Source organism: Stegodyphus dumicola, chromosome 4 (genome assembly GCF_044657685.1).
Source record: "Stegodyphus dumicola isolate Sdum_Otavi_A_Nest chromosome 4, ASM4465768v1".
NCBI classification, from domain to species: Eukaryota; Metazoa; Arthropoda; class Arachnida; order Araneae; family Eresidae; genus Stegodyphus; species Stegodyphus dumicola.
The window spans coordinates 190,365,418-190,381,542 of record NC_140771.1 but is presented as its reverse complement, the minus strand read 5'-3'; the positions used below and the strand labels follow the sequence as shown (position 1 = coordinate 190,381,542).

Below are 16,125 nucleotides of genomic sequence, written 5' to 3'. Positions count from 1 at the left end.
TTTAAATACAGCAGAATATCTTTTAACCGGTAGCAACGGGTTCGCTCATTTCTGGATAAGATATTTTTTTCGGATATCTAAATAAATATTTCTTGAACTTTACTTGCTCATGTTTTGTGGTGCCATCTGTAGAAATTGCAGTATGCGAAGTACGTTGGTAGCGTTTTCACCTATCAGCCGAAATTGAATAACATAAAAAATGTAAAGATTAATTAAAATTAAACTACATAACATAATTTTATTTTTCACACAAATAAGCATTTAAGCATTTAAACAATACTTTAAGTTACTATTAATTATCACATGATCGTTCAGAATTTCTTCAGATGATGGCATATAACTTCTCTGCATGCTTAAAAGATTGCCGCCGTAGTTTTAAAAATTCGCTGCGTATACAATGAAGCACCAAAATATCATGTGCAAACATGATGAACATTTCTCGAAAAATCTTACGAAATTCGGTCGCTGTAGTTTTAAATTCATTGTGCGGACAATGATGATTCATATGAACATAACATCATGCACGGACATAAAATGGCCATTTTTTGGGAAATCTTATGTCTGCAATTCTTCTTCAGCTTCCTTTCAAGTAACATTGTTGTTTTTAGTATCATATTCATCTTCATCCTCTCATCATCTTTTTTCCCAGAACATATCCGATTATTTCGTCACCATCTTAAAAGATTGTAACAGGAACATTGCTTTCATCCATTCAAGCATGAACCTCTTCTTCACTACCGCTAATCTTCTCCAAATATGTAATTAAAATCCAAGATGTCTGATATCGACGGCGGACTGGTTGTCAAATCAAAAGAGCTTTTTTTCCTCGATTCGTCATCTACAAACATTATCACAGTTCATAATTTGAGCCAAGAATGATTTAAAGTAATGTTCTATGCATTTGCCCATAAACGAGATGAGAGGCATCGTTCAGTGTGAATTGTTTCTGAAAATTATAGATATTACATTCAGTGCTCACACGCGGATGCATAGAATTGGATTGTAATTATCTTTATATGCTGGATAATTCCTAGATTCACTATTTACATAAGATTTATTACGCTGGCGGTAGAAATGTATCAAAATGGTTTAAATATTTGAGCAATACGATTGTAACTCCATCACACGCTTTTTTATTTTTAAATTTAGAGGTTCAAAAGTTTCGTTATTTTTGCCGGTTAAATGTGATTTTACTGTATTGTTAAGTGATTATAGGTATCACTTAAAAACCCGTCTTCAGCTAGACCGGTGATAGCAAAACTTTTGAGCTCGGCGCGGCAAAATTAGGAAACACCTTAGTTGAATTCTGGTTACGGTGATATTCTTAATTTTCTTATATTGTAATACCGGTAAAAAAGACTTATATTTCCGATATATCTTTTATAATATTTTTTAAATTTACTTTCAATAAAAAATTTAAAAAAAAATTATAATGAAATTGTATGAGAGGACAAAAATATATGGGCGCTGTGCAGAAATATAGATAGGTAGAGATATTTAATTGTTAAAAAAAAAAAAAAAAAAAAAAAAAAAAGCATTATTAACAAAAAAACAAACATTATTAACTTCATTTGTTAGCCGGTATAATTTGTTTGTCTTAATATTATTTAATGCTGGTGACAGTCTCACAAAAATATATTGATGGAAAAACTGTCAGCAAAGCCGTCGCTAGAATTTGCTCGTTTTATTCATTCATGTAATATTTAATATATTCGTTAACTTACTTTTGTAAGCTCCATGTTGTTTGTACATCTGTGGTGCATGGGGAGATTGTATGTGTTCAAAAAAAAAAATCCACCGTCACAAAATTTTATTGTGGTAGAAAACAGCTTCTAGCACTGGTTAAATAGCTTCCAGTAAAATAAGGTATCACAGCTGTTAACCAGCCTCTTTATTTATCATATTTGATAGTTAGAAGCCACTCCTGCTTGCTTAAAGTGAAGTTTTACCACAGAGAACATTATTTTAAATTACTTAAACACTATTCCTAAAGATGAGTTATAACAAGCAAACCTCTGTACAGGCTTTCAAGAGCTGCATAATAAAGACTAATAAATAAGACTTTTATGAAACTTAGCCCTAAAACGCTGAACGCGCACTGTGCAATTAGAAAGATTAATCCGAACAATTTATTTTTAATGCAGAATTTGGTAGCAGCCCTTTCGCCTTTTCCTTGCATTTTCTCCTTGGATTTTGTTGCCATTCGGATGGAGTATACATTTCGGGCCGTGAGAGCTAATTTTATGCGGACGATAAGATCTTGCTCACTGTACATGGGTGTAAGAAGCAGCAGACCTTCATAAAAATAAATAGAAATTCTGGGTCTAGCGATCGCGCCAGTCAACAAATGAGACACATCCAGTCCAAATGTCGCATTTAAATATTCCCGAACATCAGAGTTGAAATAAACTAGAGACCCTTCATGCTGGAATCATTATTGTGGCCTTGTAGTAACTAGATCTGTTGGTCAATAAACCGTTCAGGCGAGAATTCCTCCATAAATATGTTATAACACCGCTCGTCCAAACAGACAGGGTAGAGATCTGGACTTGCCAAATGGTCTCCCACAATGGCAGATCAAACATTCACTCCAATCCGATGTATTGCTGCATACGTTCATGTAGCATTAGGATTCTGCACCGCCGATACATGCGAGTTGGGTGCATAGGTGCAATCGTATGAGGTGAAATATACCTGGGCTAGGCATAAGAAGGAAACGGGAAAAATGTTCTGCAACACTCTTATACATACGTCTTTGAACATCTTTCTGTCAGCTATCATCATCATACATGCTGCCTCATGGTATGAATACAACTGGTTAGAGTACAGAATCTTTTAGACTATTGCTTAGGAAGAAAAATCGATTAGCGACTGTCCGTGTACTGTTACGTGGTTTGGCGTCGCCACGACGAAACACCATCTTTTCGAATTCAGGAGTCCGTGTTGTTAATCTATGTTTCATGATGTGTCTCTCGGAGGAATCCATTTTATAATCTCTGATGTAGCCGTAGAAATGTCTGGTGTTTCGGTTCGCCAAAGGGCACTCAAAATACACGGCGATCCAAAAGTCCTTTAGATTAGTTGGTAGTACGCGAAAAGGAAGAGTAGACAAGAGATATAAATTTTTTTAACAGGAAAGCAAAATATGTACTAGAATCACCATTGAAGGCGAAAGCAAAAAAGCTGCCTATCCGATGTTATCTTCACCCCTTAACTGAAACGTAGATTCGCCCTCAGAGAAATTCTCTCTTGCATTACTTATTATACTCAGCTGATGAGAAATTGATTAATCTAATCATAAATATGTTTCTACATTCTAGTTGTGTTTCTTCTGTTCGTAGTTTCGATTAGCAGATACTGAGGAAAGAAACTTTGATTACAATTTAATACACGTTTTTGAAAAAAACTCGAAGCACCAAGAAGGACTTTTGCAATCGTGACGAAATTTGGTATGCAAAAACATCTTGATCGAACATGCAAATGATCAAAGGTTCAAGGCAAATAAACAGGAATTTCGATCACAGAGCTCATTTCTAGTGCGCAATTTGCAAAGTATAAAACCAGTAACAGAGGCGGAAAATTTATCTCTTTTTTTATTTTTTTGTTAATTCCGTAAAGAAGCAACTAAAGATGCCATTACTACAATATCGAAGATCTTACAGATAACTAAACCACTTCGAACGTTGTCGCATTGTAGGATTGCGTGAAGCTGGGTGGTCATACCGAGCAATAGGTCGTTACCTGCAGTGTACAGACACTGCTGTGCAAAGATGTTGGTAGTTGCCGACGAAATGAAGGCCCTGGAAGGCCAAGGATCACAAATGCAAGGCAAGATAGGATGATTGTTCGTCAGGCCCGAACCGGTCCAACGGTATCATTGTCGACTATTTCAACGGAATACAGCCACGTCTATACCTCCCGTGATACCACCATCTCACGGCGCTTGTCTGAGGCGGGGTTACGCTCACAGAGGCCTTTAAGACGTTTGCCCTTTGACCCGATAACATCGGCGGAGTCGTTTGGAGTGGTGTCGTAGCCGATCATCATGGCTGCCATCAGACTGCCATCGCATAGTGTTTAGCGATGAATCCCGCTTCATTCATGAAGCAAATGACCACCGTGTTCGTGTCCGCATAGGACGGGGCCAGCGGTCCCAATCATCCTTTGTTTTACAAAGGCTTTAACCCCTGGTGTGATGGTGTGGAGCGCTATTTCTCATGGCAGCAGGTCATCTTTAGTCATTCTCCGTACATCTTCAACAGCTCAACGATATGTTAACACCATCCTGCGGCCGGTTGCATTAACCTTCACGGTTTGTCATCCTGGGGCCATTTTCCAACAAGACAATGCCAGGCCACATACCGCTCGCATATCTCTGGACTATCTCCGTGCGATTGATACTCTTCCTTGGTCAGCAAGTTCACCAGACCTTTCACCAATCGAGCATGTTTGGGATATGGTAGGCCGCCAGATTCGGGCACCACAAAATATCGCAGATCTGGAGAGACAACTGATGAATACCTGGCAGAATGTGTCGCATGATGGCATCAGGAACCTCTACCACTCCATGTGAATGAATGTTTCTTGACAGTTTCCGCCACTCTGTTTGCCCGTGGGGTTTTTAATTGTTTTTGGATTTTGAATGTTAGGTGTTGTGCTTCGTTGTTTGTATGTCTCTTCCTTATTTTTAGTTCGTTAATTAACCTCCAATTATTTTTAGTTAATTAGCTTCTTTTTCTCTCTTCTTTCCTTTTGTGGTCTTGAGGGGGTCAACCCTTTATAATCATACGGTCCAGTGGGACTAGGAGGATTGGGTCTTCCCTGTATTATGACCTCTACCACTCCTTGCCTCGATGAATTCAAACATGCATTGCCGCCAGGAGCGGTTCGACCAACTACTAATTTGAACACTCAGTGGGTGATTGTGAGCCTTGAACAAGTTCTATGACCTTGATATTTTAATTATTTTATTATCTGCGTATGAGCTATACACATATTCAATTTCTCTAAAAAACAACCACTTCCTTCATGGTGCTTCGATTTTTTTGCAAAAGAGTGTATTTGTTTATCTCAAGTTAACTGCGTTTAGATGACAAGCAAATTAATTGCGCGTTTCTTCAACATTTGATTATGACACCGAGTGTAAGTTTATTTTATCTGAAAGCATAAAATATATTGATATAAGCTATTAAGAATAAAAATAAAAATAGAAAAAAAAATTGCTTCGTAAATTACATCTTGATAATAGGAAAAAGCGAAGCTTGTTTGAGAAAAGCGGACTAAAACTAATGCAGTTGTGCACTGCAGATTTGAAAAATGAAGCAAGAATGGCCATTAGCTGCGAAAATAAGTATCAGTTGTGAATTTAAACATTAGCAACTATCAACTATAGAAATTCTCAAAAAGATAATAGTATAAGATGATATACGGATAGGGAAATATAAGATGATTCTCAAAGAGCAAAATTTATGGAATTTAATTGCAAAAGATACACCAAAAGAAATCACAGCTGAGTGGATAAAAAGAGATGGCCAGGCTAAAGCTACCGTAAGTTTACTCATAGAAGACCACAAAATAATACATATAAGAAATAATACAACAGCTAAAGTAATAAGGAATTAATTAAATAAAAAATTCCTCCAACAAACTTTATGTCATAGAAAACTATACACGTTAAAGGCAGGAAAAAATAGAAGCTTTTATAACACGTCAACTAAACGCTCGAGACCGTAAACGAACTGTGAGAAATCAGTGAAGAAATAAAGGACAGTCATATTGCAGTGCTATTAACAAGCGGCTTGCCGAAAAGCTACGGAAATTTCATCGCAGTAGCAATTATTGTTACTCAGTCTAAAATCGACAATGATTACACCTCACGTTTGCTCTCATTATCTGAAAGTTTAATGATTTCATCTAATTTAATGATGTACTGCAAAGAATCTGTAACATAAAATTAGTCCTCTTATTTTTTTGTTTTTTCAGTGTTGCAATTTTAATGCTTGACAGAGTCTTTTGCTAAAAACGTTATCCCAGTTTATACTACGATGCGATAAGCAACCTACAGTATGATTTAAGTGTAATCATAAGAAGAAAAAAAAACTACTCATTACATATTCAAGATTCCTTCTTTTTAGGATTGAGACTGTTAAGCTTCCATTTCTTTTGGGTATATGGGACACGCATCTCGCATAAAATATGCAAAATTTATGTATGATTTATTTCGCATTTTAATTCACTTCGCTAGCTCCTATCAGAGTATTTGCTAAGATTTATTTTTCGGTACGCATGCGAAATTACCCAAAAACGTTCTCCTTGGAAGAGAATTTTTCTTGAAGAACAATCTGCGATAAGTGCCTGGTATTTGATGTGTACCTGGGGAAAATCACAAAAACACCCACTAAAAACGAAATGCTTCTCCATATATCGATCTTTGAGTAAATCACAGGTTTACACACGTTTTTAGCAGTTCCCAAAATGTAGATTCTGTACATTCTTAAAATATCATGTATATAAAACCCTATTTTCTTTGGTTATTTAAAATGAACATTTTAAACAATTTTTTTTTCAGAAGTAAATTTTTTTTGTGCTTCTGGTCGTAAACTAAAATGTTACAACAAAAAATGCATTTTTGAAAGTGCAGTGAAAGTAGTGTTTGAGCGTTCGGTTTACACTAAAATTCTGCATTATTTGTAATATGATGCATAAAATTAATATAAATTTCCTTTTTATTGAATTCTCAATACTTTATAAAATCTATGCCAGTATTCATTTCATTTGATTTGTTAACTAACGACCGAGATCGTGAGAATAAAAGGATGAAAATACAGAAGCTTTTAAATATTTCAGATCGCAGAATTTGGCATAATTTGCTTATATGATATAGAAACTACAATACGTATAATTATATTAATGTTAAGAAGTGAAAAAGTAAGCATAATACAAACGTGTTTACATATTTTAGCAAGACTTCGATAAAAAATTTTTAAAAATGCAAATATTTGAAATAAAAATTCCTGGAAATAGCTTATTATTTAAGATGAGAAATAGCGTTTGCTAATTCTAAATATATTCTTCTTTCAAAATATCGCATGTAAATAAGATATAGATAACGGGATATGTTTTTGCACTTTCCGAAGAGAATGTTCCGATTCTTTAATTCAAAAACGCTGCATTATGCATGGTAGTAAAATTTCCAAGTGCGAAGCAAGCAACATCATTAATTGAAAAGGAAAAATCCACATTAATTCTATTTACATGGGAAGAAGACGCCAGACTAATACATGAAAAAGTTAAGTACTGTTTCTAATATTTTTGTAAAGTTAAACGAATGCTAACAGGAGAAAACATGGCGATGCATAAATCAGTTGCGAAATCTTTAAATGTGACTGTAGTAATGTTAAATAAAATAATAATAAGGATTTATAAGATTTAAAAAACATAAGGTTCACCAGCTTTTGCCGAGACATGTGGCTCAACGCAAAACAATTTATAGAACTTCTATGACAATTATTTAGCAGGAGATAAATGGAAATACATTTGTGACCTTTCATGAAGCTTGAGATTTTCTAAATTGCGGATGAAAAAAAAAAAAAAAAAAAAAAAAAAAAAAAAAACTTCAGTTTATTATAGAAAACGAAGAGAAGAAATTTTACATACCTGGTTTCGTCAATGCAAGGACACTTTCAGTAAGTATTGTCACAGTATTCACTTAGAGTAAGATATTAAAAATAAAAAGAAAGAAAAAGTGTTAAAATCAACGCTACTATCAAAAGAAAGTTTTACGTCCGCATCCCAGTGTCTCAAAGAGTGAAACATCATTAAGGCAAAGTAACATGTCATACTTCGAAAAGTAATCACTGCATTCCGATATCTTTTCAACGAAACGATATCATTCCTGCGAAATCTCATGACATTTAACCTACGTAATATTGTGCCTTTTCTCTTGAAAAAAATTCTTGCTAAGCTCATATACACTATGTTTGATGGACTCTGGTAAAGAGTGAAAGAGGAACGGAAATAACACCCCTGAAAATTTTACAAAAGCCCCTCTATCATGAAATCATGATGTAGGCCTATAATCGAAGAAAAAGGGCAATCAGGTCGATCATTTGAAGAAATGCTCTTACATTCTAAACATTAATTAAACGGCTTGAAATTGTTCTAAAAATTCTTAAAGGTGTTAATCATATATAGTTATAACTAATTTAAAATAAAAAAGGCCTTTTTAATTTCATCATTTAATAACAAAGTCAGCAAAGTTTAATTCTTATAAAAGGTTACAAATATTTTAGTGCAAAACATCAATATAACAAGAACATACATTACATAGTACGTTTTCCAAAAATATAACATTTCATAAATAGGCCAGGTGATTCTCGGGTTATATGTTAGAAGGAAAACTTATAATTTAATGACTACAACATCAAGTTATTGTTATTAAAGGATTTGTGCTAAAAATTCTGAAATAAAAATCATGTATAGTATTGTTTTCCAATATTGCTTTTCATTTAAAATAGTATTTGACTTTTATTCTAACAGTAATAATAGTTTTTCTTTTCTTGGATACATAAAATGCACACCCAAAATCAGACAGCCTATATATTGACTGTTTGATGTAGAATCTTTCCATTACATGTAACATATGAAACATCTTAAACACAAATAATGTTAACACCAGCAGCTGAAGTTCATGCAGTGAGAACATTTCGATGTTGATGAGATCACATACAGATGCAATGATGAATTCAGATGAAAAACACATACGTTTTGTTCACGTCCTTAAATGGTGAGAAATGTTCTGGAAATAAAAATTAACATTATACACTGCAGCAAATGTAACTAACAACATACATTAATGAAACGCGAATTTGTAAATAATAATCAAAAGAAAAGAAAACTGAAAAAAATTAGGAATGTAAGATTAATATATTTAATAAAAATATAGTAATAACAAAATCACGTAAAGTAAAACTGTATACGTTTTTATCAACTTTTATTTAATTCACTCATGATGTTTGTTTTAGTCACTCATGACTAAAAAAATTGTCATTGATTTGTAAACTACAAACTCGTAAGCTATCAATTTCAAATTCTGTTCATGCACTCTTTGTGGATGGCAATACTGTAAAGCGATCTTTTAAAAATGTGATTTACAATTATTTATTTAATAATTTGCACATAGTATATTCTTCGCAAAACAAACAAGCTAAAAATTACAAAATTTTATTGTTTGCACTCGCAGACACAGAGAAAGAAAGCCTTTCAAATAAAACAGTATGAAACTTTTGAAACTTTTAACACAGTTTCTGATCTTTTGAGGAATTTTGAAAAATTACTCGATTTTTAGATATTTGACGTCTTACTTATAAACTTCAACATCTAAAAATGAATCGATTGTAAAATTTTGAAATTTCCTTAAGTTATAAAACTAATATTTCCACTCCTTTTAAGACAATAATGATAAAAAATATTAATTAAGTTGTTTTCTACACTTTTAAAAAGACTACGGTATAAAGCAGATTGGGAACTATTATTTTTCCTTTCGCCTGGAAACCTACTTCATGATTATATGTTATTACGTCACAATAATCAGTAAATTCAGATTATGTTTTGATTTCAAGTAAGTCGACGAAGGGTGTAAATGAATGATTTGAAGTGGAAACAGTATTAGAACAACAGTATTAGTATTAGGAAATAGAGTATTACTGAAACAGTTTAGATTTGTTTGTAGTTTAAAGCAAGTCGTTAACAGCTAAACTGAAAAAGAATGAGTTAACAGTCGCACAGACGGTAGAGTGGTTTGAGGAGCCTACTGCGATACCGAAGGGTCCAGGTTCCGATTACCGAGAAGGTATGGATGTTTGTAATTGTACAGTGTCATTGCATCATGGGGCACTCTAAATACATAGAGAGCCAAGCCTATCAAGAGGTTGGTGATAGGAGAAGAGGGGTAGAAGACCCACGGACCCGTCCCCCTGAGGTTCTTTCCATCAGTATTGGAGGGGAACTGGTTGAAGACACTTGCATGTTACTAAAGGCAATCTCAACGACAGGCACAATGTTGCACTCCTTGGCACGATGACTTTCGTGGGCTTGTTATTATATTACTGTCAGACAAGTGAGCTAAGTCACAATAACAACACAAGATGATTCAAAAGTCATCGCTGAGGAATTAGAAATAACCGGTCGAAAGGCTAGAAAATTTTTGATGTACAGAATATTATTGAGAAGAGTTTTTTTTTAAATCTCAACTTGGATTATTGAAAAATGTGGTTCAATTTATAGATGATAATATGATGTGGTGAACTAATTTTTTTAAATTATTATTGAAATAGTTTTCGCACATACCTCTGTTGAAAAACACACACAAAAATAATCTCAGAATAATACAATTTAGGGTATCAAATAGAATAGGCAAAACCTTATAAGATATTTCTCCTGCTTTCCTAGCGTGCCTTCGTGGTGTAGTGGTTCTGCACGCTATGCCGGTATTCCAGAGGTCCATGGATCGATTCCCGGCGAAGGCGGTTGCTAATTTTTCCTCTATTCCTGCTTCCAAAAATACCTAGTGTCTCTACAACCTTTTAAATTGGGTTTATATGAGATTTTGACACAATTTTTCATGTTTTGGCAAAATCGCTGGATCTTTTCGACCTTTGACGTAAACGGTTGAAACATCCAACAATTGTTGTTAGTAAAAGAGTGATTCTTTATTGAATAAAAATTATTTTCAATTGAATAATTCCATTCATAACGTGTCCTTCTGAATATAAATATTAAAATAAAAAAATAAGAAAAATTTAAAAAGTTCTCTTAAAATTTTTAATAAGCTTTCAATTAAAACTTTAAAAATAAGCAATGAACTAAAAGTAGGAAAATTATTTATGATAGAGAATAGATGATATGATTATTCATGATAGAGAATTATATATATAATGAATAATAAAAGCGGGAACACCTAAATAACAAAATGAAATAATCGAATTGCATTGTCAAATGTATGAGCCATGAACTTCATACATTTACCAAAATGCAAAACTAAGTATACTTATATTTAGTGTTAGAAAATAGTTAATCAATGTAAAATACGTGCATTTTTCTAAACAAAAAATAATGCACTTCTATATTAATGACGTATAGTGGTAAATATCAATAAAATCAAATTAAAAACTTATGCAGAATTTCATAAATACAAAAACAGAAAGAATGTACAAATAAGTCCATTAGTTTTCCCCAGCAAATTTACCACTCTTCGGATAAGAACTGAACTAAAAATGAAAGTTGCGGAAAGAATAAATACTCATTAAAAGAACTGATAAGAAAGCAGAAAAAAGCATCATTTGTAAAATTATGATATAAAACGTTATTACCTCATAAAAGCTGCCATGAAATCTCCACTACTCCGCCGCCTATAACCCGACACCGTCAGCAAGACATCAAACTTTCCTCGTTTGTCTTTATTACAATAGAAACTTGTCAAAAAGGTGTCGTACTTTGCGTAGGAACCTAAAAGAAATTATAACGATTAGGTGATATGTATATGTATTTATTTCATACTCTCCAAATGTCTTTGGCACATCTTGTTAAAATCTGAATATTTTTCATCAAATAATTCATGTCTGAATATTCTGTCTTTTCAAAAGTCAACTGTTGAGGTATGTCTTAATTTATCTTGATTTAACAATAATACATCTGTGAATCTCACTTATAAAACCCTTGTGTTAAGGAAGTTTGTTTGCATGTAAAATATAAAGAGACAGTTATGTTAAATTATGAAGATGCCTCTAATAGTTTGAAAACAAATAAGGGGCATGAATGGTACTTATTAGAGAATTTAAGAAGGAGTTTTTCTAATAAAAACGCTTTCGTCTTATACTATATATACTGACGGAAAAAAATCTTAGCACAAAGAAAAGAATAATGTAGTGTAATGAAATTTCGGCAATTTATTTGTCAAGGTAATATTTAATTGGTTAACGTTTCAAGATCATAGGTTAATGAAAGCGGGAGAACAGCCATTTCAAATGTGAAATGCTGGTATATTAATAACCGGTATAAAAGCAAGAATTTTGAGTGCAAGCATTGCAAACATGCATGCATTGGCACTTGGTCGGTCAACACAGGGACGATTAATGATGATTATGGATGACGCTGAGTTGTAGTTCATATGCTCTTCGCTGATGACGCTGAGTTGTACCTTCTTCGAGTACAATGATGTCTCATATGTACTCGAAGAAGGTCTGGTGATCTACCAGGCGAAGACAAAACGTCGACACACTTTACAGCATATTGGGTTACATGACGATATGATGGCGAGCGTTATCCTATCCGAAAACAAACCCTTGAATGTTGTTCATGAATGACAGCAGAACAAGTTGATTCACCAGACTTGTAAGGATCCTAAGTTTTACTAACGTTTATTTTATTTTAAAACTGTACTATCACTTCTTATTTTCTATTTCCGGCCAAAATTAAATGCTTTAACTTGTTTATGCAAATTGTCTTGCTAACGCCCAAGTACTTAAGTTGTGACTTTTTGCCAAGCGGGAGAGAGAATGAGTTTTAGGAAGCCAGCCGCTTGCCACTGCAGTTTTACGAGTTTTCACTCGGTTGCTGGTTGCCTTCAAGGCCAGAGGTTTAGCCCTCTTGATATTTGCAAACGTAATGTAGTTTCAGCAGCTCGGCGTACTACATACGTACCTTTTTTAAATAAAGGTAAGTCTTAGTGCTAGGCATTTGTATACTAATTCAAAGTTAGCTTTTAGTTAGAGTTTTAGTTAGTAGTTTTATATTCTTACGTAACCCTATTACATGACCTCGTAACCCTATTACATGACCTCGTTCAAACTCATTGAGCTTTTATAATGGTTTCTTAGGCTTTTTAAAAGCATTCTTGACTACCATCAAAACACTGTTAGGTCAAATCTCAACGAGAGATAACAGAGATAACACTCACAACTCTATAGTGACTCTATTTAAAGCAAACCTGATTTGCGTGTTCAAAGTGGCACTACTAGCACCGCACATATGCGCCTAGCTCAAAATCTAAATAGACATCATATCTCAGATGTATAAATATGCCTACTAAATTTCGTTTATCTAACACAATTCCTTCTTGGTGTTCAGATTTTTTTTGTCAGTTTATATTCAGCCGGTACGGATTCACCGGTCTATACCATTTGTTTACTCAAAGTTTTCCTCGTGCAGTTTATTTTTAATGTAATGTCATTATTCCTGCAAAGAAAAAAGTTAAAATAAAGGAAACTGAAAATCGCTCATTAAAATGTAAAGAATACGCACTGCATTTTTAATTAGTGTATTGACATAAACTGCAAGCGTGAGCGCGGTAACACATGTCTACCTTTTTCATATTTTGGAGAAAAAGCTCACCGGTGGTAGAGTAATTAAAATCACTGAATATTGGTATTTCAAGTCCTGGACTACGAGTCGACTGCACTAGATGATCCTAGATTGCGAATCGTTTTGTTCCTGGAATTTCCAAAACAACCTGTATCGACTAGATGCAATTTTGGCTTTTAGGTCACAACAATTAGGTTAAATTTATCCGAAGAATGATCCTTACCTAAGAATAATCATAGAAGAGTATTATTTTCTACATTAGGATCAAAAGGACTACAAAAGACGGTTAGAATATGATTTTATACTTATGTTAATGAGTTAATCGCCAACTAATTCACACTTATTTTCATTGTGTGTGAATAATACTGTAGGAATAGGTATAACCACCTGTTGTTAATCATTGTTAGCACAAAGAGCGTTAATCCATAAGGTCTATTAATTTCAAAACATCATTTTGCGTCGATTAACTTTTCAAACTGTTGCCAGCAAAAATTACCGCCTTAATATTTAAACAAAGTAAATGATGAAGAATCTTTATGAATATAAGAATGTTTCTCGCACTGTGAAGGAACCTAGAGCAGTCAAAATTTGAATAACGTAGTCCTCCAACAGAACATAGACATGGAACATTGGAAGCTAGAATTCTGAATTTCGAATTTGTTTTATTATATATTTAAAATTTTGTGAAACTTTATCGAATATTTGATTAACAGACGAAACGATTTCAAAGCGAGCAATGGAAATGCTGTAGGGAAAAAATTATCTTCAGCGCGCGATACTGTTTATAGGAAATTTTAAAGATATGCTGTTTAGCTGTTTTTAAATATTTTCTTACATCGCTTTTGAATTGAATGTTAGTTGTTTTGAGTACGAAGAACATGCAATTTAATCAATAAAGGTAACACAGAAAATGATAAAAGAAATTCTCTTTTGGGCGTAATATAAAACCTGAAAGCATTCAGATTTTTTATTTTTTATTTTTATTTGCTAAAATTAATCTTCATCATTTCTAGATTAGAATCCAAATGATTCATTTAAAGAGTGATGAAGGGGAAATGAACATAACTTTACTAACTTTTTAGCCTGTAAACAATGTACTTTATACTTTTGGAGTAGTATGTAACTTTGTTTTCCTGTTGTTTTAGGATTGTGAGGGAAAAATATGAATGGTTCATCAAAACGTTCTGTAACTATGTTTACTTTCTTTTCAGTACTCCTCAAGTATTATTCATGGCTATATGAAATTTGTGTTACTTTGATTTCTAAATGTAAGTAATACCGGTAAAAGAGTAAAATACTTTAATTCCACTTTAGCTTCATTAGCGGCCCCGTAGATACTTGGACAGATCTATGGTAAGAATAATATTTGATTATAGTTTTTAACTCCTTTATTTGCATAGCGGCTTGGATCTTCTAGAAGAATAATACATCTCTGTGAATCGCACCTATGTAAAGTTTGTGCGTAAGAAGCTTCTTAAGACGGCTCCAAATATGAAGATGCCACTAATGTTTTAAAATGAAATAAGGGATATGAATGGTAGTTATTGGGTAATTTAAGAAGGAATGTTTCTATAAGAATCGCTTTCATCTAAATTTCTAGAAGTATATGTACACTGAAGTGACAAAAGTCATGTGATAGCAATATGCAAATATACATATGGCAGTAGTATCGCGTAGAAAATGTATAAAAGCGAAGTGCTTTGGCAGGGCTTTCATTTGTGTTCAAGTTATTCATGTGAAGAGTCTTTGAAGTGATTATGGCAGCACGACGAGAATTAACAGACTTTGAACGCGGAATGGTAGTTGGAACTAGAGGCATGGGTCATTCCATTTCGGATATCGTTAGGGAATTCAACATTCCGAGATCCACAGTGTCAAGAGTGTGCCGAGAGTATCTAATTTCAGGCATAACATCCCACCATGGACAGCGCAGTGGCCGACCACCTGCACTTAACGACCGAGACCAGCGACGTCTGCGTAGAGTTGTCAATGTTCACAGACAAGCAACATTGCGTCAAATAACCGCAGAAATCAATGTGGGACGTACGAGGGACGTGACCGACAGGACAGTGCGGCGAAATTTTTCTTCCTTGGGCTATGCCAGCAGAAGACCGACTCAAGCGCCTTTACTGACAGCACGACATCGCCTGCAGCGAATCTCGTGGGCTCGTGAGCATATCGGTTGGACGAATGGAAAACCGTAGCTTGGTCAGATGAGTCACGATTTCAGTTGGTAAGAGCTGATGGTAGGGTTCGAGTGTTGCGCAGACCCCACGAAGCCATGGACCCAAATTGTCAACAAGGCACTGTTCAAGCTCGTGGTGGTTCCATAATGGTCTGGGCAGTTTTTACATGGCTTGGACTCGGTCCTCTGGTGCAATTGAACCGGTCATTGACTGGAAATGGATACCTTCAGCTACTTGGAGATCACTTACAGCCATTCATGGACTTCACGTACTCAAATAACGATGGGATTTTTATGGATGACAATGCGCCATGTCATCGGGCCACAATTGTTCGCGATTGGTTAGAAGAATATTCTGGACAATTAGAGCGAATGATCTGGCCACCTAGATCGCCCGACATGAATCCCATCGAACATTTATGGGACATTATCGAGAAGTCAGTTCATGCCCAAAACCCTGCACCGTCAACACTTTCACAATTATGGACGTCTATAGAAGCAGCATGGCTGAATATTCCTGCAGGGAACTTCCAACGACTTGTTGAGTCCATGCCACGTCGAGTTGCTGCACTTCGCCGGGC

General features: G+C 34.4%; 1 protein-coding gene and 1 long non-coding RNA gene across 4 annotated transcripts in view; one reads left to right on the top strand and one right to left on the bottom strand.

The window, feature by feature from the left end:
* Positions 1-16,125, top strand: part of LOC146997776 (uncharacterized) — a 620,175-nt gene that overhangs the window by 74,142 nt on the left and 529,908 nt on the right. The window lies entirely within an intron of this gene.
* LOC118194633 (neural cell adhesion molecule 2-like) overlaps positions 8,222-16,125 on the bottom strand; it is a 700,988-nt gene continuing 693,084 nt past the window's right edge. For both annotated transcript variants that reach the window (XM_085815883.1, XM_085815885.1), the window contains 2 exons: positions 11,370-11,505; positions 8,222-8,797 (listed from right to left, as the gene is read on the bottom strand). In XM_085815883.1, the coding sequence (XP_085672009.1) occupies positions 11,460-11,505 (46 nt within the window). In that variant the 3' untranslated portion in view covers positions 8,222-8,797; positions 11,370-11,459. The remainder of the gene's footprint in view (positions 8,798-11,369; positions 11,506-16,125) is intronic.